Raw genomic sequence first — 27,598 nt, 5'->3', positions numbered from 1 at the left:
AACAATTTACTTCTTTGCATCCGACCCAAGGGATTGATAAGTGCCAAAATGTAGTTATTTTGTGTATATAAATAGTGGCACTTATCGATGCTTTTTGTTAATACCGTTCAAATAATTCCCCATTTTGTGTATATTTTGTATCGTTTGTGTTTTAATACGTTTTTATGTAAATATATACCGTTTGATAGTTTTGTTGTCTTTTTGTAGGTATTTTTGGCGTTTCGGAGCCTCGAGGAATAAATTGTCGAAGACACGGCTGCGAACGCGTTTTGAAGAAATAAAAGTTGCTGTTCTGGTGTAGCTCGCGTCGCGCGCTGAAGGTCGCGTCGCGCGCTGAAGGTGAAAAAGAAATAATCCAGGCAGAGTGTTTGCCGCGTCGCGCGCTAGGGCGGTTTAATATCTTTTAAGTGACAGCTCGCGTCGCGCGCTCCAGCTCTCGTCGCGCGCTCTGCATTTTCTGTTTTTGTATATATAGTTTAGAACATAATTTTCTAGGGTTTTTATCACCCATTTCCCCCTTGGAGTGGCTCTGATCCATTTTTGGTAGTTTAGAGGTTTAGGAAACACCGTTGGATGCTACATCATGTGGATTGATCATGGTTTGTATCGATTTCATTGTGACAGTGAGATTTTTCTGGTTCATCTTCTTTCTTCCCTATGTTTCATTTCAATGGTGGGTTTGTATGTATATTTCTACTCTTATTGTATGTATATTTGTCGATCTTGGGATCGTTTATACATTCGCTTTATAAATCATCATTGTTGTTGTTCTTGATCTTTTTGCTTAAATGCTCCGGGTTTGTGTTGTCTCAGAAATGGACACCGTAGATCTTGATTAGGAATGATAACTGTTAGTTTCTAGGTTTCAGAAATGGGTTTAGGGCTAACGACCGTAATGGGTATCGAATTTAATGCCTCTGTGTTGTTTGTGTCGGTTGAGAGATCGGTGATGTGAATAGTACGGTTGAGCTTCCGTCGGTGTTTCAGACATGGACACTGACGTGGCGTCTCGATTGATGCTTGGTGATTTTGATGCGTATTGTGAGTGTGTTGCGATAAGATCGTCCGATTTAAGTATTAGACGGGTAGAACGAATTGCAATTCCATAACTAATTCTCTTAGACTATTAAGAATGTTTATTGTTTTTATTTACTTTTCCCGCATTTACCTTTCCGCGCCCAAATCATGAAGCTTAGAACACGAGATAGTCGAACGGCAGTTCTTCTCACCAATCTCTGTGGACACGATAAATTCTCGGATAAATATTTCCAAAACTTTTATTGCTTGCCGCTTTACTGCCACAACAAAATGGCGCCGTTGCCGGGGATTGATTGAGATTAATCGCATTGCGATGGTTTCTCGTTTTAAGTTTCGTATATATGTCCATATCGTATATTTTGTGCATAGACGCATACTTGTATAGTTATAAGTGTGTCGTTTTGTTTGGTGAACTTACTAAACAAGTTGAACTCGAATTAGCTCTTAAAATTACATATCTTCACTTTTCAATTTGTTTAGTCAATTTCACCATTCTGTTGTAAATTGGTGTTTTTACAAATATTTGTATATACTTTTGCTTTTGATTCGTTTGTTAAGTGTTGGGCAGGACGTTTTCTTTAGGTGGCGTTTGAGGCGAAAGCATTGGCGTACCGTGAGGAAGTATCTTATCATTCGCGAAACAATAAAAGGCGTCGAGCTAACGACGTAAAACGAGCCCTTGTTGGGAGGCACCCCAACGGTTTTATTTTTCTGTTTTTCTGTAAATGAGTAGTGTAGGTGATAAGTGGAGGTCGCATTGAAAATTTTGTTTTTTAGGCTAGTTCTGTTTTTCTGGTGTAGCGCGTGCCGCGCGCTGTGTTGCTTTTGGCCAGTAACCTCTTTTTAATGGGTCACTCGTCTCGCCTTTTTCCCACTTACACCAAGGCCTTATAGTTTAGTATTTTATAGTTTTATTTGTAATTCTTTTGTTTGTGTTTAGATTCAAATTTTGGCCCGTTCGCTTGTGGTCGCATTTGGTAATTCTCCGATTTTGATTGTTTCAACATGCCGGTTGTGCGGTAATGATTGACCGAATTTGTACATAGCAAGGTACTCGTTTATCGCTTTCTATAGCATAGCATGTTTATGAGACTTTTCATTTGTACAATTTTCATATTACTCATTCTTTTTGCATAACTTGCTCATGACTTGAATCACAATTAGTTCCCCTTTTTACCATAAATGTGAGGTAGCTTTCCATTGTATATATATGCGAGAGACCGACAGTTCTTGTTCTAACTGGATATTATTATGTTTAATCTTTTGTTTGTATTGATTTTGTGAATGCACGAAAGTGATCAAGACACTTATTTGATTTTGAGCATAACTACCATAGCCAAATATCATTTCACCATGTGAGTGTGTGAGCATTAGTAACCTCCTTTGAGCCTTTTTGTCAACATCCATATTGTTTTTGTTTAATGCTTGTCTATGAGCATTTGATTCTCTATTGTGTATGGATGTTTGATTATTTGTTTTCATGAACCCTCAACTATGATGTATAGTTTGGATTTTTACCTTGCCTTAGAAAGTAGAGAGTATTCACTTTATGTTGTGGTTGAATTCAAATTGGGGAGAGGATGTTTGCCCACTTATATTGTGGTTGGTATGAAGTTGTGAAAAGAAAAAGAAAAGAAAAGAAAACCAAAAAAATGTGAAAAAGAAAGAAAAAAGAGAAAAATTTTGAAATAGAAAATAACAAAAAAGAGTATGAATAAGAGTGTGCTAATAAGTATTGTGTTTTGGTTTGAAAATTTGTGATAAAGAAGAAGTTTGATCGAGATTTTGGTGCGTGAAACTTTGTGGAAGTAATTACTCCCTTAGGTTTAGGCAAGGTTTTGTTTCGATTAGCTTTAGGACTTATCACTTGTTTGTTAACCGAGCCACATTCCAACCTTGAAAGCCCTTGTGATTCGTGATGTTTCATTTTCAATACTATTTTTGGATGAACGCATAATTTTGTCTATTGTTTGCAAGATTGTTGGGTGAGTGTTCAAAGTCCTCACCTTTTGGTGTTTTTCATCTACCGATGAGTTTTTGCTAAGCGTGATTCGTGATTGAGCTTGTTTTGTTTTAGAATGTTTTGTATGATTTTTGTACTTAGGATTAATTTCGTTTTCATGTTGTCGTTGTAGGATTGTGGTAAGTATTTACTTTGTTGGTACATTTTTGTTTGAACCGTACAATTGTTTTGTTTTTCCAAATCTTGTTGATTCTTGATTCTTTGATTTTTACTTTTGCGATTTGAGTGTTTTGGCCTTGTTTGAGGACAAACAAATTCAAGTTGGGGAGAGTTTGATAAGTGCCAAAATGTAGTTATTTTGTGTATGTAAATAGTGGCAATTATCGATTCTTTTTGTTAATACCGTTCGAATAATTCCCCGTTTTGTGTATATTTTGTATCGTTTGTGTTTTAATACGTTTTTATGTAAATATATACCGTTTGATAGTTTTGTTGTCTTTTTGTAGGTACTTTTGGCGTTTCGGAGTCTCGAGGAATAAAGTGTCGAAGACACGGCTGCGGACGCGTTTTGAAGAAATAAAAGTTGTTGTTCTGGTGTAGCTCGCGTCGCGCGCTGAAGGTGAAAAAGAAATAATCCAGGCAGAGTGTTGGCCGTGTTGCGCGCTGTGCAGCCCGCGTCGCGCGCTAGGGCAGTTTAGTATCTTTTAAGTGCCCGCTCGCGTCGCGCGCTCTGCGTTTTCTGTTTTTGTATATATAGTTTATAACAGAATTTTCTAGGGTTTTTATCACCCATTTCCCCCTTGGAGTGACTCTGATCCATTTTTGGTAGTTTAGAGGTTTAGGAAACACCATTGGATGCTACATCATGTGGATTGATCATGGTTTGTATCGATTTCATTGTGACAGTGAGATTTTTCCGGTTCATCTTCTTTCTTCCATATGTTTCATTTCAATGGTGGGTTTGTATGTATATTTCTACTCTTATTGTATGTATATTTGTCGATCTTGGGATCGTTTATAAATCATCATTGTTGTTGTTCTTGATCTTTTTGCTTAAATGCTCTGGGTTTGTGTTGTCTCAGAAATGGACACCGTAGATCTTGATTAGGAATGATAACTGTTAGTTTCTAGGTTTCAGAAATGGATTTAGGGCTAACGACCGTAATGAGTATCGAATTTAATGCCTCTGTGTTGTTTGTGTCGGTTGAGAGATCGGTGATGTGAATAGTACGGTTGAGCTTCCGTCGGTGTTTCAGACATGGACACTGACGTGGCATCTCGATTGATGCCTGGTGATTTTGATGCGTATTGTGAGTGTGTTGCGATAAGATCGTCTGATTTAAGTATTAGACGGGTAGAACGAAATGCAATTCCATAACTAATTCTCTTAGACTATTAAGAATGTTTATTGTTTTTATTTACTTTTCCTGCATTTACCTTTCTGCGCCTAAATCATGAAGCTTAGAACGCAAGATAGTCGAACGACAGTTCTTCTCACCAATCTCTGTGGACACGATAAATTCCCGGATAAATATTTCCAAAACTTTTGTTGCTTGCCGCTTTACCGCCACAACAAGGATCCTCCAGGTATAATACAATTCTAGGGCTTATAGATTCATTCACTAATTCTATAAAAACTTAGAATACATACTCTTGCCATCTATACGTGAACGAACTCTCTTCAACCCTTATTGTATTTTCAAAGTACAAAAAAAGAAAATGAATTTTATAGTGTAGTAACAAATTCTGGGTTCAACTATGAAAAATCATTTTAGCTATTTATGTGACGAAACAACGTCCAAAATCTCTTTTCTTATTTAATTTATTAGTATAAAATAGTCATAAGTGTTATTCTATTTTTATATTTTATTGTTTTAATATATAATTATTTGATGTTTTTTTAAAGATATTATATGACGTACAATTATAAATAAGGTAACAAATGTATTATTTATGTAAATATTTTTATATAGGAAAAAATATTGTTTATCTGAATTTTTTTTAAACAATGTTATTTTTATAAATGGGAAATAAATATTTTTCTAATTAATTCTAAAATAAAAATAATATTTATGTACGAGAAAAAAATATATTAACTATTCAAATATTTTTATATGCGAAAAATATAAAGGCACGTGTTTTTAAATCAAACAAATGCGCGTTCAAAACTATAGTGAGAATAAAATTTTAATAAACTGGAGAATCTTTACTATTGATCCAACTTTATTACGAGCAAAATGAATATTAATATTTACAAATATTTTTTAACGGGACATGAAGTTACTTAATGTTGATCATTAACGTGCCATGGAGTTAATGGTCAAAATATTTTTTCTTCTTAACGAGACATAAAGTTACATATCAAAATATTTTTTTAACGGAACATAAAATTACTTAATGTTGGTTATTTATTTTTCAAATAATAATTATTAATTTTAATTCAAAAATTTTTATATTAAAAAAAATGTACTGAAACGAGACATAAAGTTATTATCAAAATATTGATTATTAACGGAACACGAAGTTACTGATCAAAATATATTTTTTTATTAATTATATCTTTAATTATTATTTTTTCACGGATAATCAGATATTTTTTTATTAAAAATATATATCTGAAATAAATACGTGTCCCGTTTGAGAACAAACGGACGAGTTTCTTAGTGCTTTAAAATATCCAATATCAATAACCAAAAAAAAAAATAAAATTATAAAGTTGATATTGCGACGAGTAGGGGTGGCAAAACGGGCCGCCCGCCCCGCCCGCCGCCCGCCCCGTCTTAAGCCCGCCAAAAAACGAGCGGGGCGGGCATGCCCGCTAAGTAAAATGGGCATGAAAATCATGCCCGCCCCGCAAAGACAGCGGGTTGGCGGGCGGCGGGCTTGTCCGCCTATTTTTTATTTATATTTTTTTCATTTTTTTTAATAGATTAATAGGTATTTTTTACCTTTTAATTAAATTTTTCACTTATTTTTTAAAATAATTTTTATAAAAGCAACATTTTAACTAATTTTACTTAAAAAAATATTACATATATTTACAAATAAATATATAAAATAAACCATCAAGAATTGGAATTACTATAATTAACTAAAAAGAAGGAATTTTGGAGGAGGGGCGGGCTTTGGCGGGCGGCGGGCATTGGCGGGGCGGGCTATGGCGGGCGGCGGGTTTTGGCAGGGCAGACTTTGGCGAGCGGCGGACCTAAAATCCCAACCCAACCCGCCAATTTTTGGCGGGTGGCGGGCCAGCCCCGCGAGCCACGGCCCGTTTTGCCACCCCTAGCGACGAGGGTTAAGAAAAGCAATATTGCTAGTCAAGTCACGTTACTACAAAGTCCAACCAAATATTCCATCCCATTCCATTGCATTGTCTAGCAGAGAAGAGAAAACAAGAAGCTTGGAATCTTCGATTCTCTCCGTTGCTGTTCTCCTTCTCCCAATCCACCAAACCCTATTTCCCTTCCACTCCATTCCACACCATCATTTCCTTCCTTCGTCAAATGAAACTCCTCTTTCTCTTCCGCATTTCCTTCTTCCTCTTCATCCTCAACCAACTCTCCTCCCTCAACGCCGTTTCTCCCACATCACGTTCCCTTCTCTCCCTTCCTCCGTCAGTTTCCTCAACTCTCTCTTTTTCTTTCAGTTTCTTTCCATGCAAGATTAATATTCTTTTTTCCTGTTTTGACGTGTTGTTTTGACAGTAAGGCAGAAACAGCGCTGATTGCTACGTTAGATGGGACGCTGTATTTAATGGACAGTCAAGAGGATGGTTCCATGAGGGTGATATGGTCGTTCTCGACCGGTTCGCCGATATACAGTTCGTATCAAGCTCCTGTAAATAAGGACTGTTGTAAAGAAAATAATGAATCTGCAGCTGCACCAGCACCGGTTAGCGGGTTTGTGGAGTGTGGGGATGATTGGTCTTTGTATATGCATGACAAGCACTTTGGTAAAATGGTATTTTTTTTCCTGTAGATATGCTACTTTCGACTTGCATTGTAATTGTAATTGTAATTGTTGTCTTGATTGCTTTTCTATGATGAATTTAGCTGTTGAACCCACTATGTTGTTGAGCAGTATTATAAATAGTGTTGGACTTAGTGTTTGAGCATGTAGATTTTGTTGTAAGAAGAGTAGCTCATATGAAGAGTAGTCAAAATCCTAGAGGAAGACCTAGAAAAACTATAAGAGAAGTTATTAAGAAAGATCTTGAGATTAACGGTTTTGATAAAAGTATGGTTCTGGATAGAACATTATGATAGAAGTTGATCCATGTAACTGATCCCACTTAGCGGGATAAGGCTTGGTTGTTGTTGTTGTTGTTGTTGTTGTTGTTGTTGTGTGGGATTGCTTGATAGTCTATCGATGTCTTAGATTGAACTTCATACTTTGAACTTGACAGTAGGTGCTAAAGAATTCGTTTGATGGTTTTGCAAGAGAGATTAATAGACCTCAGGTTAATCCAATGGCATGTTGGTTTTTGAGTGATGTTGCAATTGTCACCAAGTTCAACCATTGACATGATACGACCTTATTCTTTCTTAACAAACAGATAATTTCTTTCTTAACCAAACCAACATCAATTTATGCTAAAACTTCTCCTGATTGATAAACAACATAGTGGGTTCAATTTCTCAGTAGAAAAAGAGTATAATATTTTCACTGCCAATTTGTTCCAAAGTTATGTTTATATAAGTGTCATTTATTGTTTTTTTGTTGCTGAGGAATTCTGAGCTTGATGTTCTGTTGATTGTTTATCATGTCTGCAGAGAATCTCAGAGTCTATTGCAGAATTTGTACTTCGTACACCTACAATTTCAGATGATGGAGCTGTTATACTTGGATCCAAAGAAATCAGTTTATTTGAAGTAGATGCTAAAACTGGATCGATCATTCAAATCCACGCCAAGTCTGATCCTGATAATATTTTCGCACCTTTGAGTGATGCTAGGAAGAGCGTTAGAAATATCATGAGTGCAGATCATAAAGATTTAGCTGATCCTAAGAAGCTAAATTCATCCCAGACGCTGCTCAAGATTTTTAGGACAGATTATTCTCTGCGATCTGTTAGCCCCAACTCGGGAAGCGTATTGTGGAATTTGACAGTAGCTGAATTCGAGGCTGTATTATTGTGCCAACATACTACATTTGAGGTAGAGGATGGATATTTTTCTGATAGTGGACTCAATTTTGCGATGCCTTACCCATGTCAAGAGATGCAAAATGTCTTCCGCGTGAAAAAAAAATTTCTGTTAGAATCTTTAATCACTGAAAGTGTACACGGGGCTTTTCATGAAAGTGATATACTCTCAGTGGCTGCCTCAGATCTGATGATTCCATTGCAACCTAGTATTGATAGACTCCCTCAGCCTCTCATTGAGGTTACTTCACCGGGTGATGTTTATTTGCACAAGAAGAGTGGATGGTCAACTCCATTACCTAGTATGTTGTTTACGGTTTTTCTTTTGGTGTCGGGCTTTTCACTCATCATCTTTCTTCTGGTGAAAGTGATTAAGAATCAAGATATATCAAAGGACCAAAATAAAGACTCTGAATTGAAAAATTCACCTGCCAAGAGAAAGAAAACACACAAGTCAGGAAAGAACCGTGGCACTAATGATAAAATGGAAAAACATCTTACTTCAGAAGATGATGCACTGACACCAAAAGATGCTAATGGAGAAGCATGGAAGAACTTAAATCAAGCTGATGAAGGTGTTGATGGACGAAGAATTGGTAAGTTATTCGTTTCAAATGAAGAGATTGCTAAGGGAAGCAATGGTACCATTGTCCTTGATGGAAGATATGAAGGCCGACCGGTTGCAGTCAAGCGTCTTGTCAAAACTCATCATAGTGTAGCCTATAAAGAAATCCAAAACCTCATTGTGTCTGACCGTCATCCAAACATTGTCAGATGGCATGGGGTGGAGTATGATCAAGATTTTATTTACCTTGCACTGGAACGCTGTACTTGCAACTTAGACGACTTGATTCAAATTTATTCAGATATATCAGAAGATTCCATTTTTAGGAAGGACCAAGCACTCGAATTGATAAAAGGAAAAATGGAGACAGGAAAGCATGATACACAGTATCTTTGGAAAGAAAATGGCTATCCATCACCTCTATTACTGAAATTGATGAGGTTGATTTATAATTTCTTCTTGATTTATTATTTATTAAAAGATATATTCAACCAAAAGATAATACTAACTTCTGTTTTTGTTTTGCAATTTAGAGATATTGTTTCCGGGGTTGTTCATTTGCATGAACTAGGAATAATACATCGAGATTTGAAACCCCAAAATGTTCTAATAAACAAGGAAAAATCCCTATGTGCGAAGCTTTCTGACATGGGCATTAGCAAACGACTTCTTGAAAATATGTCCTCTTTGGGTCATAATGCTACTGGTAAGAACTTCTCAGAAGAAGGAATGAATATAAAAAACATTAAACCGAACAGGCTCTTAGGAGTTGTTTCCTAATTTTTGTTTTGTTTTCAAATTTGTTTCCATATTGATCCAATCTCATCTTATTCAGTCAGTCTATTGTTTTAGTACTAAGGCTTAATGGCTTAATTGCAGGTGGGGGCAGTTCAGGTTGGCAAGCCCCAGAACAGCTTGATCAAGGACGTCAAACACGAGCTGTAGATATATTCAGTTTAGGTTGTGTTCTTTTTTTCTGTATGACTGGGGGAAGACATCCATTTGGACAAAATCTTGAACGTGACATCAATATTATGAAAAATCGAAAGAATTTATTCTTAGTTCAGTTCATTCCAGAAGCTGAGGATCTTATTAGCTGTTTATTAAACCCTAAACCTAATCTAAGGTAAATCGTTATCATTCATTGTGTTTTTGGAGGATGGAAATATATTTTCTCATACCTTCACAGCATTGCATCAGCTATGACTTGCTTAGTTCTAATGTTGTATAAAATGATCAAGGCTCAAAGTTCAAACAAACTTACTTATTATGGGTAGTAAATTAAGATGTAAGAGTGTTACCCTATTATGATAATCTCTAACGGTCAATCTTTTGTAGTTTTATTTGTGTTTTAATTGATCTGCTGATTTTAGGAGGTCTTATTTTAAGCCAAGACTAAGATTTATTGGATTGTGTTAAATTGAATTTATGCTATTTTGTTATAATTTCATGAATAAACTAAGAGTAGAGAGGAGGATGTTGTGTTGGATGTGTTAATAGACTAAACGAGGTAGGATTAGAAATGACAGCATTGGAGAAAGAGAGAGTTGGGGTTGCTATATCACCACTTTCAAAAGATCAGAAACTCGTGATAGCTCCTATTATAAATGCTTCATTTCTGTTAAATTAAGATTTGAGGGACTGTGTTATAGCTCCTATTATATGAGGGACTGGATGTATATTCTTGCAAAAGATCAACTCTCCTAAAAGCTTAAGCCTTTGGGTAGAAATTTGTGAATGGTGTTATGCAACAACAACCAAGCCTTATCCCCCTAAATGAATAGTGTTATATCTCTATCTTTATTATTTATGATTTGGTTTCAAACTAGCGATTTCATTTAAAATATGATTTCTTTTATTGTCAGGCCGAATGCGATTGAAGTATTGCACCATCCTTTTTTTTGGAGTCCCGACACAAGACTTTCATTTTTACGTGACACCAGTGACAGGGTGGAACTGGAAGATAGAGAGATTAGTTCTAATCTTTTGCGGGCTTTAGAAAGCATTGCTACAACAGCCTTAGGTGGTAAATGGGATGAAAAGATGGAACCAACTTTCATTGCTAACATTGGTCGTTACCGGCGCTATAAGTTTAACAGTGTTCGAGACTTGTTGCGCGTTATGAGAAACAAGCTAAATCATTATGGAGAATTGCCACAAGAAATCCAGGTTCTTACTTGGACTAGTAGCATTTAATATATTTTCTTTCTTTGTTGTTTTTGTTCGGAACTTGGCAAAACCATGGGTAGGGGTGGGTTTTGACATACGAACACCTCTAGGAATAGGTGTGTTGCGTCGTCCGAAACGCGTTGGAGTCTGCAACTTGTATGACATCCATAAGAGATGCTTTTGAAAAGTATGTGTACCTAAAAGCTAAAAATATAATTATTCTTGTTACAGATGCATTTCATATGAAAAAAAATACTGATAATTCATGCATAAGTTGTACATCTGTACTCTAGGAAATGAAAGCTATTCATACATATCCATGGCTTCTAATTTCTTGCTGGCTTTTCAGGAACTAGTTGGACCTGTTCCTGAAGGATACAATGACTACTTTGCAAACCGATTCCCAAGACTCTTGATTGAAGTGTATAATGTCATATGCAAGCACTGCAAGGAGGAAGAGTGTTTTCAAAGGTATTTTAAAAATGATGATTAGTGCCTTGTCCTGCTTTGTATGGCCTAAAAATAGTTCATATAGGAAAGTCTGGTTGCAGCATGAAGCAGACTATGTAGATATTTAATAAGAAACAATGATTTATGTGTCTGTATTTATATTGTCACTGATCAATCTGAGCTGCACCTTTTTAGTTTTCACTTTTTTCACCAATTTACTATGAATGCGAAGAACTACATGTCTGACTTGGTATCATGCTATTATGAACTGTTGATAATCAAATGTAATCTATAGAGGTTTTAATACTTAAACAGAATAGGTTAATTTTATTATGCAAAGCCAAGTTAAGACACTTGAGCAATCATTTTGATTTTCTTTCTACACCCCTACATTACACTACAGTCAGACACAAGTTGATATATCCTACAAATATATTTACTGAAAAGGTAAAAGAAATGCAGTAGGAATCCAGCAGTTACTATAGTTCTTGTAGATTTGACTGCAGGGGTTCCAAAGTCATTAGTGTTCAAGAAATGCCATCAGTTGGTCATACTTCAGACTCAATTCTGTTTGAGGATGGCTGAGAAAAATCTTTATTGGAGACTATGCTTGATCCAACTTCACTTGTGCTTCTATATGATATCCTTTCCATTTGCCTTCTCTTGGAGCGGCTCTTAACTATCTCTTCTTTTTCATCTACAAATGAAAGAAAAGTCCGCAAACGTGAAGATCCCGAACCTTGGCCAGTAGACTCAAGTTCATCTGGACTGTGCTTCTTGTACTGCCTCAAGGTTTGAATAAGATATATCAGGAGAGCAAGAAAACATGCCAAACCACAGACCAAGTAAAGTCCCCAAAAGCTTTTGAGATTGAGTCTGTCCACTCCGAGCTTCGCACCTTGTAATCGACAAGCACTGCTCAAAAGCCATTTGTCATGGATCCTTTGTAAATCTCCATTTTCTGCCAACTCCAAAATGGCAGTTGAGAGGTCAACTGCTAATGGCGAGTCTGGTGGAAAGGCCTGCAGAAAAATGAATTAAGAGAAATAGAGAAAAACTACTACATCAGTTGAGAACTTTGAACTAGAGAACCAAAATAAACTGCAAAGACCAAGCACTAAAAAGACAATTAGTAGTATGTGTATGGAGATACTTACAAATCCCCAACCATTTTTGGTAAACTCTTGACCTACAATAGTAAAATCACACCGGCTTGAAAGGAAGAGCTCTATGTAAGCTCGCTCGTTAATGTACGCAGCGACACCGCCGTTTTGGGGACCTTTCTCCAGCGCTTTCGCAGTTTCTTCAGGTGTTTTTAGAGGAACTAGTCTGGATTCATGAATACCGATTTCGTCAATCAAATAGGACCGGGCAAAAGAGCCCTGCAAGTAACCAATAGGCTCTTTCATATTTACTAAACTTTCAATGCCTTTAATAGGTGAAGAAAGTTGTTGCACTGTGAGAATCGAAGTCAGGCTTGCCGTGTAACTCGAGTTAATTATTAGAACTACAAATAGCCATATAAGCAGCACAAAACGACCAAGAGTGCTCACTGTGTTTTCCCCTACATTGTAAGGAAAAGAGAAAATTTATTTACTTGAAGTCGACAAAAGGTGTCGCAGAAGACAGAAATGACACTTACTGTGAGCGAAGAACATAGTTGAAAAAGTAAACCTGCAAAATAGAACACAGATTTAAGTTACAAACATGGAGATATCAGTAAATTTTTGTTGGAAAATTGTAACATTGATGTATAATTATTGCATGCATAAAAAACATAGGTAGGGTTCCAAAAAGGTTCAATATGTTGAGCCAGAGAAAAGTGAGGAGATAGAGAAAGACCGGATTTGATTACCACAAAATTGTGGCTACTTGTTTTTTAGGAGGTCCCCTAAAATCATCATTCAGTCTATGTTCTAGAATCCAGACAACTGCGCCAACTAGTAAGAAAAAGATAGCTGTTACAGTCCACATCATTGGTGTAAATGGTGTCAAAAATGCCCAAGCATTGGAATCTGTCTTCTTAACCGATGCTACGACCACTAGACCAGACTCGGTATACGGCTGAGTAAAATCCACCATCTTTGTTCTCTCTGTTGTAATTGTAATGTCTCCTACTGCAGCATCAAAAACCTATATAGCAAAGATAAAAAGTGGTCTCAGAGATGTAGCACGAAAGATCCAAACTTGCTTATAAACTATTGGAATGGTACTCACGCCGGCGGTGATCAGACGCACAAGCTCAGTGTTACTAGGATTGCTTAGACCGTCACCGTACGGAACAAACTTATAGGGGACAGCATAGGGTAACAAGTTTACTGCAGAAAGAAACACATCAATGCAGAATCCCTTGAACATGTCAGTCGATTGTACCTGAGAAACAAATTCGCGGTAACTAACCCTTTTCGGTACTCCGATTCTCAACAGCTTTCCATTGCTTGGAAAAACCCAACCGCGAGGTGTTTGGGTTGTTTCCCCCGGCCAAAACACGGTGAGTAGCTTTTGATTTTCATAGGAACGGTTAGGTGGTTTTGAATAAAGTGTTTCTGGAGGAACAACTGATAATCCGGAGTAATTAGACCAATAACCGATCCTGCGAGTCCCTGTTCCGATCACATTGATGATCTCATATGCTGGATTTGCAAGGTTTCCGTCAGGAGTATACCTGAATGGACCCGTTACACCAGTCATGTTAACCGCATAAATATTTTTACACAACAGATTTCCTTCATTGAAGATTTTCACAGCATCTAGATGCAAGCTGTCTCCACGTAGCTCAGATATCTTCGGATCATGCGAAAATGTAATTTGGTTCCCTTGTTTCAAAAATGTATCAAGGGCGCGAGCAAGCACGTAAACAGTATCATACGCAAAGATACCATAAGTACTCAAACCAAGAGGACCATTTCCCTCCTTTCCTCTGGTCAAATTTGTCCACCTAGAAACAAACGATCTTTTGAGCTTTGAATCGGGTATATGCATTCTTAGTGTAATAACTCCTTGAATGTTATCCATTTCTTCAGAAGAGAGTGGACTATCTATGTCGATATAAGACGTGAGAAAAGTAGTAGCAATCCAAACATAACCATTTTGCATCATTCCAAGAGACTTAGCAACACTCAACACTTTTGGACCCCAAGTAGTACTTGTATGAAGAACTATAACCCGAGATTCTGCCAAAGCCACCTGAACAAGCATGTCAGTAATCTCCTCCCTCTTTGCATCAGGAGTCATCGGTGCTTTAAACGATATCTTGCAACGTCTCTCAGCAAGCTTATCCGCTAATGCACCAATTCCGTTCCTCCCATGGTCATCATCACCGTATACTACGATAACCTCCCTCCAATCATAGTGGCTAACCATGTCTGCTATTGCAGTCATTTGAAAAATGTCATTGAAAGCAGTTCTAATGAAGAACGGGAATTGAAGGGAGGAAAGAGTAGGATCTGTGGCTGAAAACGATAGCAGAGGAACATGTAGCTCATTTGCTATATGAGATATGACATGAGCTGTCGTAGATGTCTGCGGACCGATAATGGCCACAGTGTGTGTCGCCATGAGCTGCAACGCTGTTTACAACGTATTCAATACAAAAATCATAATCTGTAAGACTTGAAGTAAGTTCTATACCCGAAAACAAAGTCACATATCAAACAGAAAAAAGTACCTTCAGCAATGCTCAAAAAGCCTCTATATTTTGAATCTTCTTGCATTGAGAGCTTCAACTTAGTTTTACCAAGAATCGAAGAATCAGAATTTATATCACCAACCGCAGTTTCCACCGCAATTTTCACTATTCTACCAACACTAGTATTGAAAGAGTAGAGAACCCCAATATTTAAAAACTCCGGTACTGTCGAATTATCCGAGCCAACCGCAGCAGAAGAGAACCACAAATTGGAGAGAGCCATCAACAACAGCACAAACCAAACTCTAACCATGGTTGCAACTTCCTATCAAACTCTAGTAACAATCACCCTGCTCAAAGAAACAAATAAAGCAACACCTTCATATAACAAAAACACAGATGCAAAGCACATAACATACTCAAAACCAAAGTGGGAAAGAAGAATAAAGTAATAAAGTGGCTCTCATTATTATATCAAAAAGTATCAAAATCCAAGGAGTCATAACAGTTAACAGCATGTGAAACCATGACTTTGTACAAAAAATTAATGTACCTAAAGTTTGGTCAGCGAAATGATGCAGAAAACTTGATGTTCTATTCAACTTGAGCATAAAAAAATTAGCTTTACATGTACCCAGATAAAAAAAAAAAGTGTCAAGTTTAACCTGAAGTAGTGTTGAAAGATTAGGGTATATTTTTGGAAACCTGGACAGTAAGAAAAAGTTAGATCTTAGAAAGTGAAATGTAAAAGCTGTGAGGGAAATATGTATTGAATGATTGGTGGTACCCACTTGAAGATAGATAGTGCGTTTCATTTTCAGATAGGGCAATAGCATCAATGTTTTGGGAATAGTAAGGAATGGTTCCTTTCACATGAAGACAATATTGGAGAATGCCACTGGAAACAAAACCATAAGCAAGCATCTGTTGTTGTTATTGTCTGTGGTATATGAACTTGTGCTAGGCTATGTTCTTTGGTTGCTTTGTTCTTTACCCACTTGTGTGTGAAAAGGACAAGAGAAGTTGCCATGAAGTTGGTGTTAATTGCTGAATTCAATGTTGATAAAATATTTTGGTGGCAAACAGATTTTATTATTATAATAGTTTTGATAATCAAAGTGAAATCTAAGGTTCTTGTATAGTTGGATCCTCTGACAACCTTAATTGTGGTTTCATTTCAACCATGGTTCACGTTTTTTAAGAAAAAAATATATTATTAAAAACAAACTAACTTAAATGAGTCGCTGGTCAAAATTAAATGAACGATAATTCAACTTGTTTTAAAAATGAATAATTGTGATGTTATGCATTTAAATATGCACTCAAGAGTATGATATTTTTGTATAGCTACTAACTCAGCTGATTTAACGGAATTGAATAACATAAAAAAATTAGTAAAGTAGTTATTTAAAATTTATTTTGAAGGTAATGAATGATGATTGGTCACATTTCCGTCCTTTACTTGGTTCTTGTCTCGCTCTACAATACAGTGTAATGATAGTGATCAAAGGAACAATGACCTTTTTATGTCGATCTTCATACATGTGATGGAGAAAAAGATTATAAGTTGATTAATTATGTAAAATTAGTTGATTAAAAATGCATTAGAAATAAAATAATGCTTATTATAATATAAAAGTGTGAGTGAATAAAATATTTTGATTCTTATCATAATGACAGAAAAATCCAAGGTTTATTATATATAGTTGGATTTTCTAACAGTCTTAATTAAAAATAATATTTTGATACCAAATTTTTATATTTATAACTTATGTTATTATTTTTCACAAATATGATGAACAGTAATATTCATAAATTTGATTTTTTCTATTTTTTCCCTCTCTCTTTAAAATAACTATGGTTAGTGATGTATAAAAATTTGATTAATAATACAATATATATAGTTTGATTAATGTCTTGATATTAAAAACTAAGAAAATATAATTGGTTAATTGAGTATAAATAAATGGGTTAATATAAATAATAATTTGGTTTTTAAGTGCCTAGAAATTTAAAAAATAAACTCTTACATAATAATTTAACTATGGTTATGGTTAGTGATATGTATAAGATTGATTTATATATATATATATATATATATATATATATATATATATATATATATATATATATATATAAAATAATTTAGTTAATGAGTTTATAAATATAAAAACATTTTAAGTAATAAAAAAATTGGTTAATAGAGTTTTAAAATTGGTCAAGACATTTTATAATTTAATATCTAAAAATAATATTAAATTTAATATCTAAAAATAATTAATATTATATTTTTTATTGGTTAATGAAGTAGAAAAAATAGTTAATAAACAATAAAGAAAACCAGAGATTAACAAATTGTTGTGGTTGATGCAATGATAAAATTGATTAATAACACAATTGATTAAAAAATATTGTTTACAGTATAAATACGATAAAAATATTTGATGTAAGTCTATCTTTCTTTCTATGTCAACATAACCACCTCTCTATGTGCCACCATATTTAAATTTTTTGTATACTTTTGATGAATGGACAGATTTTTAAAGGACTTCTTCTACAAGTTTACCATCCCTTTACTAAAAGGAATATTTACATATGTTTAAAGATTGCAGTGTTATTGTCTTCATTTGGTTTTCAGCTTGTAATGTATCAAACTCTTTTTGGTTTGAGTATATTATTTTTATTGATTTTAATATTAAAATTCACAAATAAAAATAAATAGAAATATATCCATAAATACTTTATTTAATAGAAATAGAAATATAGACATTTTTTCCAGCCTAATGTTTTAAATTAATAAATTAAATGATGTAACCGAATAGGGAGCAAGTTCAATATTCATATCGTTGTATTTTTTAAGTGAAATTCTTTTAGGCCGTACATACACAAAATGAAACAAAATTATGTATTAAAAAAATATTTTTATATAATCAATGTCGATTAACTTTAAATTAAAACAACTTATCAAAACAAAAGTTTAAATTAAAACATAAAGAAATTCATTTAAAAGAATCACAATATATACATATGGCAAATTACATATTGTGTTAAAAAATAAAGTGTATATTTGTTGGTTCTGAGAAAGATTTTTCATCCATTTCATTTGAGGATATAAGCATCACTTTTGATGAATCAGATTGTTGCACATTTGATTTTAAATTATTTATTAAAATCTCTAAATTTTCAATTGAATTTCTAAAATTTACTACATGCAGAAGCCAATAGTTGCAAAGTTAACTAATTAGTAATTAAATACTTTAAATTAATATTTATTCTTGATAAAAATTTGTGTTATTTTACTTTGAATTTTAGATAATTCTTCCGATCTTGAATATTTTTATACTGAATTGCAGAAGCAACAATCGAGCTAGATGAATTGTGAAGAGTTGAATTAAGAAAGGTTGCTCCATTAAAATCAACGAAAAATTGTTGGGGCCAATAACTTGGAGTTCCATAATTTTGATAAGAGTTGAATACAATTGCATATGGTGTCGAATTGTTTCATATGTAGAAAAAAATTAAATAAATCATCTATTTATTTACATATATAAATGATAAATAAAAATAAAGGATAAGAAATTAGAAAATTACTATTTGTCATTTGTGTTTACAAAGAGGGGTGCATAGGGTGAAGGTGAGAAAAATACACAAAAGGGGGGAGGGTGAATTGTGTATCTGGTAAACTTTTGCTTCTAAGAACAACAACTTTTGAATCTGGCCAAGTTCAGATTCTAAGCAAGAGCAAGTAGCAGCGGAAAGATTAAATGCATAAGCAATAAGTAAAAACACACACCAAAATTATCATGGTTCCTCTCCAACCGAGAGTAGTCCAGTCCCCTTGTCTCACAAGAGCTTTTTCACTATAATCAGAACATGACTACAACCTACTTAGACACACCCGTCCAAGACTTCCTTGCTCAATTACACCTGAAAGAGACTTCTTTGCCCAGACACACCAGTCCATAACTTCCTTGCTCAATAAAACCTAAAAGAGACTTCCTTGCCTACACACACCAGTTCAGGACTTCCTTGCTCAAGCAAACCTAAAAGAGACTTGCTTGCCTAAACACACCATTTCAGGACTTCCTTGCTCAATCAAACGTGAAAGAGACTTTCTTGCTCAAACACTCAGTTTGAGACTTTACAAATTCTAAACAAAATGTTTAGGATTACAACAAGATGTACTTGATATACAATCAGAGGTACAAATAATACAACACAAGCAAAGACCTGGTTACTTGAGATTTCTAAGATATACAAGAGTAAGTGTCATACCCCAAAACTTGCGCATCCTATTTCTCCTAATTCAAACTCATGTTAAAGTTCAAGGCTCAAAGACACCCCTCCTAAACAATGATTCAAAGTATTAGGGTTTTTGTTTTTCTGAAGAAAATCAATGGATCAAGGGCTCCAATGCATCTCATATGGCCTATAATGTTTCAAAATATCTCCATGACAAAATTCAGGCCTCAATTCAAAGGATTGATCACTCAATTGCTCAGAAAGTCAATAGTCGAGTAGTTTGACCTAAAAGTCAACTGTGGTCAAAGTACAGTCAAAACTCCTGACTTTTTGTCAACAACCTAATTTTGAAGCATCATTCACCATTTCATCAAGGATTGATCATGGTTCATCAAGAAAAGATCAGAAATCAACAAATTCAAAAGTTTCTAAATTAGGGTTTTCATAGGAAAAGTCAACTGAACTTTGACCAGCCATAACTCCTACATAGAACATCATAAATTTTCCATCCAAAGCTCATTTTGAAGGAAATTGAATTATCTACAACTTTGTCTCTCACATGCCAAGTCCAAAAATGCTTCATTTGAGAGATATGACCCAAAACATTATAGGTCCTTTTGAAAGTCAACCAAAAGACATCTTTTTCAAAAAAGCATACAAGGAGCATGGAAAATTATTTTGACATGAGACCAAATAAATTGGTTAGAAGACTCTTCAAGGTTTCTAAAAAGTCCAAGAAATTGAAAAAATGTTGAAATATGAAGAAATGGCAAGGTGCACAAGTTCACTTATTTTCAAGGGTATGCATGAAGAGAAAAGGTCCAAAACTCCAAATATTTCCAAATGGGCCTATATTCTTTTCATCCAATCTTTATCTTAAGCCCATGCACGTCCCAAAAATATATCTTTCTATTTTATATTATTTTTATTGATTATTTTATGGTTTTTATTCATTTAAATAATAATCTAATTATATAAAATAGTAAATTAAATGGAAGATATGATTTTGCTTTGATTCTAAGCCAAATATCAATCAAATTATACCTCTCAATCAATAAAAATTCGTGCAAAGCAAATTGATGGAAAAAAGATTGAAATTGTGCAAATTTAGAAAGATTTAAAGATAATTTCCAATCAATTTCCAATTGCTTGATTCAAAAGGATTTGGTCCAAAATTATCAACCTAATTCCATCTATATATGTTGACAAAACCTCATGCATAAGGGTTCACGAATTCTGCAGCCAGAGGAACCCTAACCAACTCTTAAAAAACTCAAGAAAAGTCAAAATCGTTTTTGAAGAGAGGGCTCGATTCAAGGCATTTTGAGAATTCAAATACATTCCTGGGATATCATTGAAGGTTTCTCAATCATTCTCCAAGGCTTTAGCGTTCAGAATCGATCTATATAGCTCACGGTTTGCCCTTCCAAACTTGAATTCGAATTCAACGATTTACGCATCTTTATCATGTTTTAATGGCATATACGTGTTTGTTATAATGCATTGATCGTTTCTGGTTTATCAATTTGATTATTACGTGCATATATGTGGATCCACCATGTTAGGGTTTACAAGCTTCACATTGGGGCTTTTCAATTTAGTGCGAATTAAGGTTCAATACTGGTTCAGGTGAATTCGTGAGATCAAAACGAGCATAAATATGATCTCCTTGGTTATTTTTGATGCATATATGAGTTGTTGACTGTTAGCAGGTGTAATAGCTCTGAGTTTTTATAGCGCGCTGGTAATATGTGCTGTAAAAAGCCATGGTTCAGTTCTTCCATGAAGAAGATGATTATGTGGCAATCGGTCATTGGCTCGTTTCAAAAAATAATGGCGCGCGTTTGTTTGTTTGTGTTTGTTTGTTTTTTTCTTTATTACAATACAGCCCCAGTATGTTATCACCAAAGACAACGTGGATGGTTGGCAAGAAGCGCCTCATACAAGCCTGGGTGTGCCGGTTCGATCCCCAGGTTCCACCATTTTATTTTTTCAAATAAATAGAACATTGATCCAGTGCGTACCATGCATATGCCATCACCATGCAGTCTCTGATCTCGACCATCATATCGCACCAAAGTTCGATCCAACGATCCAGGATCTAGAGAGTCCACCATATGCTTCCCAAACGCACTACATTGGAATATAAGCTGAGTATTTCTATTTTTTTTTGTTTTGTTATTGTTATAACATAGTTTTTATTCATTTATTTATTTTTATTCTTTCAAAACCTTTTTTTATTATTAATTCTTTTTCTACTAAGAACATAAAAAAAAGATAATAAATAAAAGATTAATTTAATTTAATTTGGTTTAAAGGTTTTAAATTAATTTAAATTGATTAAACCATTTAATTAATTATAAATATTTTTATTAATTGATCAAAGTATATTAGGGTTAAGATATTTAATCGAAACCTTATTTTTCCGATTTAATTAATTAGGTTGAAAATCAATAATTAATTTGGCTTTTATTTATTCTATTAACCACAGTTAACTTGTGCCCTAATCAGGGTTTACGAAGATCATTCCTACAATGAAAAATTTTCCTTTTTTCTTTGTGCAGTTTTTCAGGGTTACCATCAAGGTTCGTCCGACTACGCGCCATATCAGATCAAAAAGCTAAGTCCCTGATTTTATTGTTATTATTTTAAATATCATTTTATTTTGCCTCTTTTGATTAAAATAGGGTTAGTTTCAATCGCCAATGAATTGGTAATGCACTCACCCTTTGTTGTTTATTTTTCCTTTTCCAATTTCCAGGGTTAGCCAACCGGTCAAAGCTCAAATGTTCGGTAACCCTAAAACTCATCTTTTTATTCCTTTTTATTATTACTTATGTCAGACTTTTTGCTTTATTGGGGTTTTATTATTGCTTTCTTCCCCATTCCCATGGCTTATTATGTAACTGGCCTTGAAGGCACTTAACACTGCTTATTATTATTATTATTACTGCGTGGTTAGTAATTTAGGGAGTGTAACCTCGAACTGAATTTAGAATAACTATTTACAAGATAAATTTTCTGAATTAATCACGTGATTGTGCACCCATACACCTTTTATGGTAACCCCTCTTGTTGCATGTTGCCTGTTGCCTTGTTGCCTTGTGTTTTTCAGTGCAGAATAGCCAAGTCCCTCGAATACGAGGATACCTCAGCAATGTTGCCCTCGGTTCATACTTAAGATCATAAGTCCTAATGATGCTGCCTTCGATTCGCTAATATGATCTCGTCCCTCAAAGTTGCCTACGAAATGCTGAGGTGTCCTCTGGTTGCCTAAAAAATGATGGCTATTCTGATCCTTCCCTTAGACTACCTGCCCCTCTATGGCAAGGACAGTCTTATGGCGAATGATAATTGCGACGACCCTTCAACCTCCAAATAAAAGGACTTCCTACCCTCTTATGGCATGGATAGCCCTGAAAGGCTAAAAGAACACTTTTATAAATATCAAGGTAATTTGCCTTAATTGCATGCTCTGGTTTAAATTCCCTCTTCTACCCTTTTCTAAAAAAAAACTTCAATAAGGCTACGCTCATTTACGAGCTAAAGTCCTTATTTTCTTCTTCTATATTTCTAAACTTTTGGTTTCAAAAAGAGCAAAGCAATTAAGAGCCCATGGATAACCATGGATGCAAAGGGTGCCTTACACCGTCCCTTTGTATAAATTACCCCCCGTACTCAAAATTTCTTTTAAAAGGTCTTTAAATTAGATAAAATAAAAGTCGGTGGCGACTCTTGGTATCCGCAAATTTCGATAAAGTTAGTTCACCGTATTACAGTAAGAAATATCAAGTTTATATGCAATACAACAACTATGTACTAAAGCTTGGTGATCAAATCGATTCTGGTCCGTTGTTGTAGTTTCTTGTTGTTTAATGGTGTATCTTCCTTTGAATCTTTGGTTTCTTATATAAAGGTAACAAAAGAGTCGTTGGAGGATAACTTGCACAAGTGTCTTTGCTGAAGAAGCAATTTCTAAGACAAAGACGTTGAGAGTTGGTATGGTTAGGATATTCACTTCTAAGTAATCTCTTTATCCATTGTGTCTGTCTCAAGTATGACGACCATAGGCATGCTGGATTAAACTGAAGAAATCATGTCAAATAGCCTTGAGCCTTGTGCTAGAATCCCTAGTTGACTTTTTCAATAATTTTGGCAGTTGACAAGATGGAGTTGCTTTACACAAAGTACTGACCATAGGTGTTGTACTATGTTTCCAGCCTAACACAGGCAGATTCACCAGACGCTGATGTTCTACGTAAAAATTAGATTCTAATCCATTAGAATCTGTGTCAAATGCTTCTTCTCCATAAGCTATTTTAACTCGGTCAGAACCAAGTTAATTACTAACTTAATGATCTTGCACACTTAAACAAATGTTAGTATACCATATTGTTCTTTAAGTACTTTGTTATCAAAACCCGAGGAGTATGAACATATTTTGTTTTAACAATCTCCTCCTTTTTAATGATGATAGACACAAATATTTAAGAACAACGGTTGGTCAGTTTTAATAACTTGACAGCTTCAGAGTTTGGGGTTTGTAAGCCCCCCTGAGTCTAATAGTCCTTAAGTTTATTTTTGTAAGCATCCTCTAAGTTCTATCCAAGTTATTTAAACTTATTTTGATTTAAAATAATAAAAAAATTTAGCACATAACATAAGTTAATTAAAGTGGGTCCAGGTTCTAATAAAAACATAGAAAATGTTTTTATCAAATACTCTTTAATTACTCCCATAATTCCCCTCTCTTGTCATAAAAAAAAAAGAATGGAGAGAAAGAGAAAAAGATGTTGAATAGAAAAAAAAGCTGTTCAAAAGCGGTTCAAAGTGAAAGAGGTAGTAGGTGAGAAATCAATGAAAAAAAATCCTATTGATGGACAAGCATGCAAACCAAAAATTCCAAGATGGTCAAAGTGAGATTCTAATAGAGTAGCATAGGTAACAAGGCTCGAGAAGCATGGACATTAGATTTTGAAGATATTTTCCAAGGAAAAAAACTTCTCTATAAAAGCAGAAGCCATAGAACCTAACGAGATCACATTTCTCTTCTAGGTTTATAAAATTCATCAACATGGGTAGACGAAAACCATCAAGGGCAGAGAAGAGAGATGCCAAGAAAGATGTGAGTCAGTTGATGAATAAGTGGGCTAGAGAAGAGAATCAGGAGGCTAAGAAGGCTTCATCAACCCATGTTTACTTTGTCATTGACTTAACAAGTACTTCTGCTAGAGTTACTACTCGAAGCAAAAGCAGAGCATCTGAAGTAACACAAAGGAGGCCTAATAGGAGGGAAGAATAACCTCCAACTGAAGAAGAGGCTGACCAATACTAATTGGATTATTTGGATGAGCTGATAAATCAACCACAAACTTCCATCGATAGTTCTTAGATTTCCATGTCTTCATTATGTAAAAGCCTTAATATCCAACCTTTATACTAGTTTCTTTAAGGAATAAAAGTCTTTGTGTTACAATGCTTGTCTCACTTTAAAGAATCCATCAAGCGTGGAGAGTATGCTAAACCATTAATCAGCTTAAAGAGAAAACAAAAGTTTTACATAAAAAAGAAAACAATTTTTTTAAACGGTTAACCAAAATAAAATAGAATAAGTTGCAAAAATCTTATTGGTTGGAGGGAAGGCAAGCACTATTTTCACAAGTTACAAGATAAATAAGGTCAGATTTTGATAAAAGGAGCTTCTTAAGGCAATATTTAATGCAGATTTGAATGTTACCCAACTTTTTTTTGAATAAAGACAGACATTTTGTGTGAACATTCTCATCTCACCCTGTTCAAAGAAAAAATGGTAAAAACAAAGCAGTTCAAAGCACATAAGAGAGATTTCCAAAAGGAGATGACTAATCTGGATAAAAGCTACATAACATAAGTAGAAAGCCATCATAAACTTAAATAAGTGATGTTTAAAATATTCATATATATATATATATATATATATATATATATATATATATATATATATATATATATATATATATATATATATATATATATATATATATATATATATATATATATATATATATATATATATAGGGGACGTATCAAATGAGAACTTTTAATAATAACTGTACGATTTAAAATCAATGCTCAGATATGCATTTATGTGATATGTATTTAAATTAGAATCTATCTATAAGTTATTGTCTTTTAAAATTTGAAGCATTGATTTTAAATCGTATGGTTATTATTAAAAGTTCTCAGTTCTCATAATAACCAAAGTTCTCATTTGATACGTAGAAAGTAGAAAGTAACTTAATATTATCACTAACACTTATCAAATTTTCACAATCATTTCCTTGATCACATCATCTTGAAAATTTATCTTCATCATCTTTAACTTTTCTTTATCACTTGAAACACATTTGTGACATCATATCTTATCTCAATCTTTTTTCTCAAAATTAACCAAAATCTTTTTTTAATGGGCCAACCCAAAACCCACTTGGCCCGACCCATGAAAATCATAGGTCTGGTGGGCTGGCCTAGAAAGATAGAGTCGTGTTTTTAAAGTATTTTGCGGCCCGACCCGCGCTAAATTATTGGGATTATGGGTTGGCCTGATGGGTCGGGCCCACTTTGACAGCTCTACCTAAGAGATATAAATATCAATGACTCCTTTAAGAATTCTGACCCAACTGGTCTCCTAAAGAAGATTTCCCATGACGACAAACTGTCACCGTCTTCTTGAGTATATATACTAAGACTAGTCACTCAAGGAACAATCAATAAAAATTAATTATCAGTTGTGTTTACATGAATGCTTCTTAAAAGTAGATTACACAAAATATTTAAGTACAAATAACACAAAAATGTTGAGCAAGATATGAGCAACAACCCCTTGCTTTTACAAGATTATACAAAGATGTATATGATAAATGTTGAGTTGCATGTTGTAGTAATCTTCTTTCTCTTCTCCTTTCTTTGTATTTTGTAACAACAACTTGTATTTGACATTAAGCAACAAGCCTTGGTTGTGTTCCAACAACTTTTCTTTTGAAGTATTGATCTTCATTTATAGACTTCAGAAAAAGAAATGTTGTGAGGATAGAAGAGTCTTTTTCTAAAAGACAACGATTACTTTCCAACGGATATAAAAGTAGGTGTTGGATAGTAGAACACATTACTTCCTTATCCTGTAGCTTGCAGCTTTGACATAATGGTGTGGAAGACAACTTTTGAATAGTACGAACGTCTTGATAAATGTGAGTTGTTGAGCAGACCATTGTACTAAATCTTCTTGACAAAGTTTCTTGATTTTATATTCAAATGATGTACTTCTGATTCTGAAGTAGTAAGCTTGGAAGAGATCAATTTCTCTTCTCTGTTCTTTTGATGATGTTTCTGATGAGTAATTCATAAACTACTTTGTTATGATAGCATGAGAACATCAGAATCAATAGGAAGAAAACTTTGTCTTTAAAAAATAATGACAGTAGCCTTTCTGAAGTACGACCCATGACTTCCTAGATCAAATTTGTATCTGAAGAGATAACTGATTAGAGGTGAGAACACACAAACTATACGAGTAATAATATTAGAGTCTTTCAGATTAAAATAATGTCTTTAGATAATAGTGCAACAACGTATCTGTGGAGCACGTCTTGATATACGAACAAGAGTCCTAACAACCAATCCGTATTTCTGATGTGAATCAGCTGATCTAGACTATGTCTTTAGAGTAATGAGCAACAATTATTCTGAGGAACATATCTTGACATCTGATATTTGAAGAAACAACTTTTCTTTGATGTAGACTTTATTTTCTGATCAGAAGCAACAACTTCTTGTCGACCTATTTCTTCTTGAAACACTTGAGACTTCTGAAGCAGCATCTTGTTGAGAAGTACACAGGAGAACCCCTTCTGATTAACATCCAGCATTCCATAGAACTACTGATTTTTCTTCAGACATAGAAGCAAATAGTCTTTCTGACGGCAACATATCTGATAATTCTTTAGACAACCGTCATGAATCACTGAGAGCTTCTGATCTTCACACTTAAGAAAACATTAGAAACAAAATTGTTTATATATAAATATATGTGTTGTTATCATCAAAACTAAGAGATAAAGTGCAAAACCAAATCTTGTTCTACCATTCTACCCCTTTTTTATGATGACAAAACCAAGTATTTTGATGTTACAATTTTACAAGGTAATATCATTATCGAATTTAAAATATAAAAGAAAACTTCCCTTGTTTAGCATAAGCTCCAATTGAGTCAAAGACTTATAGTTTAGAATGAAGGGATATCTGAGCAGTTTTTAGAAAACTCCCCTTGAGTCAAACAATCTCCCCATGAATCTAAAACTAAAGACTTTACCAAAAAGTAGGATTATCTTAGCTTGATTACCAAAGATTAGAATTCTGAATTAA

The 27,598-nt window shown here is 34.3% G+C and overlaps 2 protein-coding genes across 4 annotated transcripts; one reads left to right on the top strand and one right to left on the bottom strand.

The window, feature by feature from the left end:
* The first annotated feature begins 6,349 nt into the window (after positions 1 to 6,349).
* On the top strand, positions 6,350 to 11,485 carry LOC131641342 (serine/threonine-protein kinase/endoribonuclease IRE1a-like). Its single transcript, XM_058911649.1, has 7 exons — positions 6,350 to 6,614; positions 6,706 to 6,961; positions 7,774 to 9,149; positions 9,243 to 9,415; positions 9,589 to 9,835; positions 10,575 to 10,878; positions 11,228 to 11,485. Exons 1-7 carry the CDS (start codon positions 6,505 to 6,507, stop codon positions 11,369 to 11,371), a joined length of 2,610 nt encoding a protein of 869 aa, XP_058767632.1. The 5' UTR covers positions 6,350 to 6,504; the 3' UTR covers positions 11,372 to 11,485.
* Positions 11,486 to 11,682: 197 nt separating this feature from the next.
* LOC131641325 (glutamate receptor 3.6-like) lies at positions 11,683 to 15,984 on the bottom strand. 3 transcript variants are annotated; one of them, XM_058911637.1, is made up of 8 exons: positions 15,748 to 15,984; positions 15,510 to 15,661; positions 14,996 to 15,306; positions 13,546 to 14,897; positions 13,184 to 13,461; positions 12,971 to 13,002; positions 12,486 to 12,892; positions 11,683 to 12,350 (listed from the first exon to the last, which is right to left on the bottom strand). In XM_058911637.1, exons 3-8 carry the CDS (start codon positions 15,267 to 15,269, stop codon positions 11,877 to 11,879), a joined length of 2,817 nt encoding a protein of 938 aa, XP_058767620.1. In that variant the 5' UTR covers positions 15,270 to 15,306; positions 15,510 to 15,661; positions 15,748 to 15,984; the 3' UTR covers positions 11,683 to 11,876. The 3 variants fall into 3 exon arrangements, with proteins under 3 accessions (XP_058767620.1, XP_058767626.1, XP_058767613.1); XM_058911643.1 differs by having other exon boundaries at positions 15,622 to 15,661; XM_058911630.1 differs by having other exon boundaries at positions 15,510 to 15,984.
* Positions 15,985 to 27,598: the final 11,614 nt, after the last annotated feature.

This window comes from Vicia villosa, linkage group LG1 (assembly GCF_029867415.1).
Source record: "Vicia villosa cultivar HV-30 ecotype Madison, WI linkage group LG1, Vvil1.0, whole genome shotgun sequence".
NCBI lineage: Eukaryota > Viridiplantae > Streptophyta > Magnoliopsida > Fabales > Fabaceae > Vicia > Vicia villosa.
The sequence above is the reverse complement of the archived record's forward strand: the minus strand, read 5'-3'. Positions and strand labels throughout refer to the sequence as shown.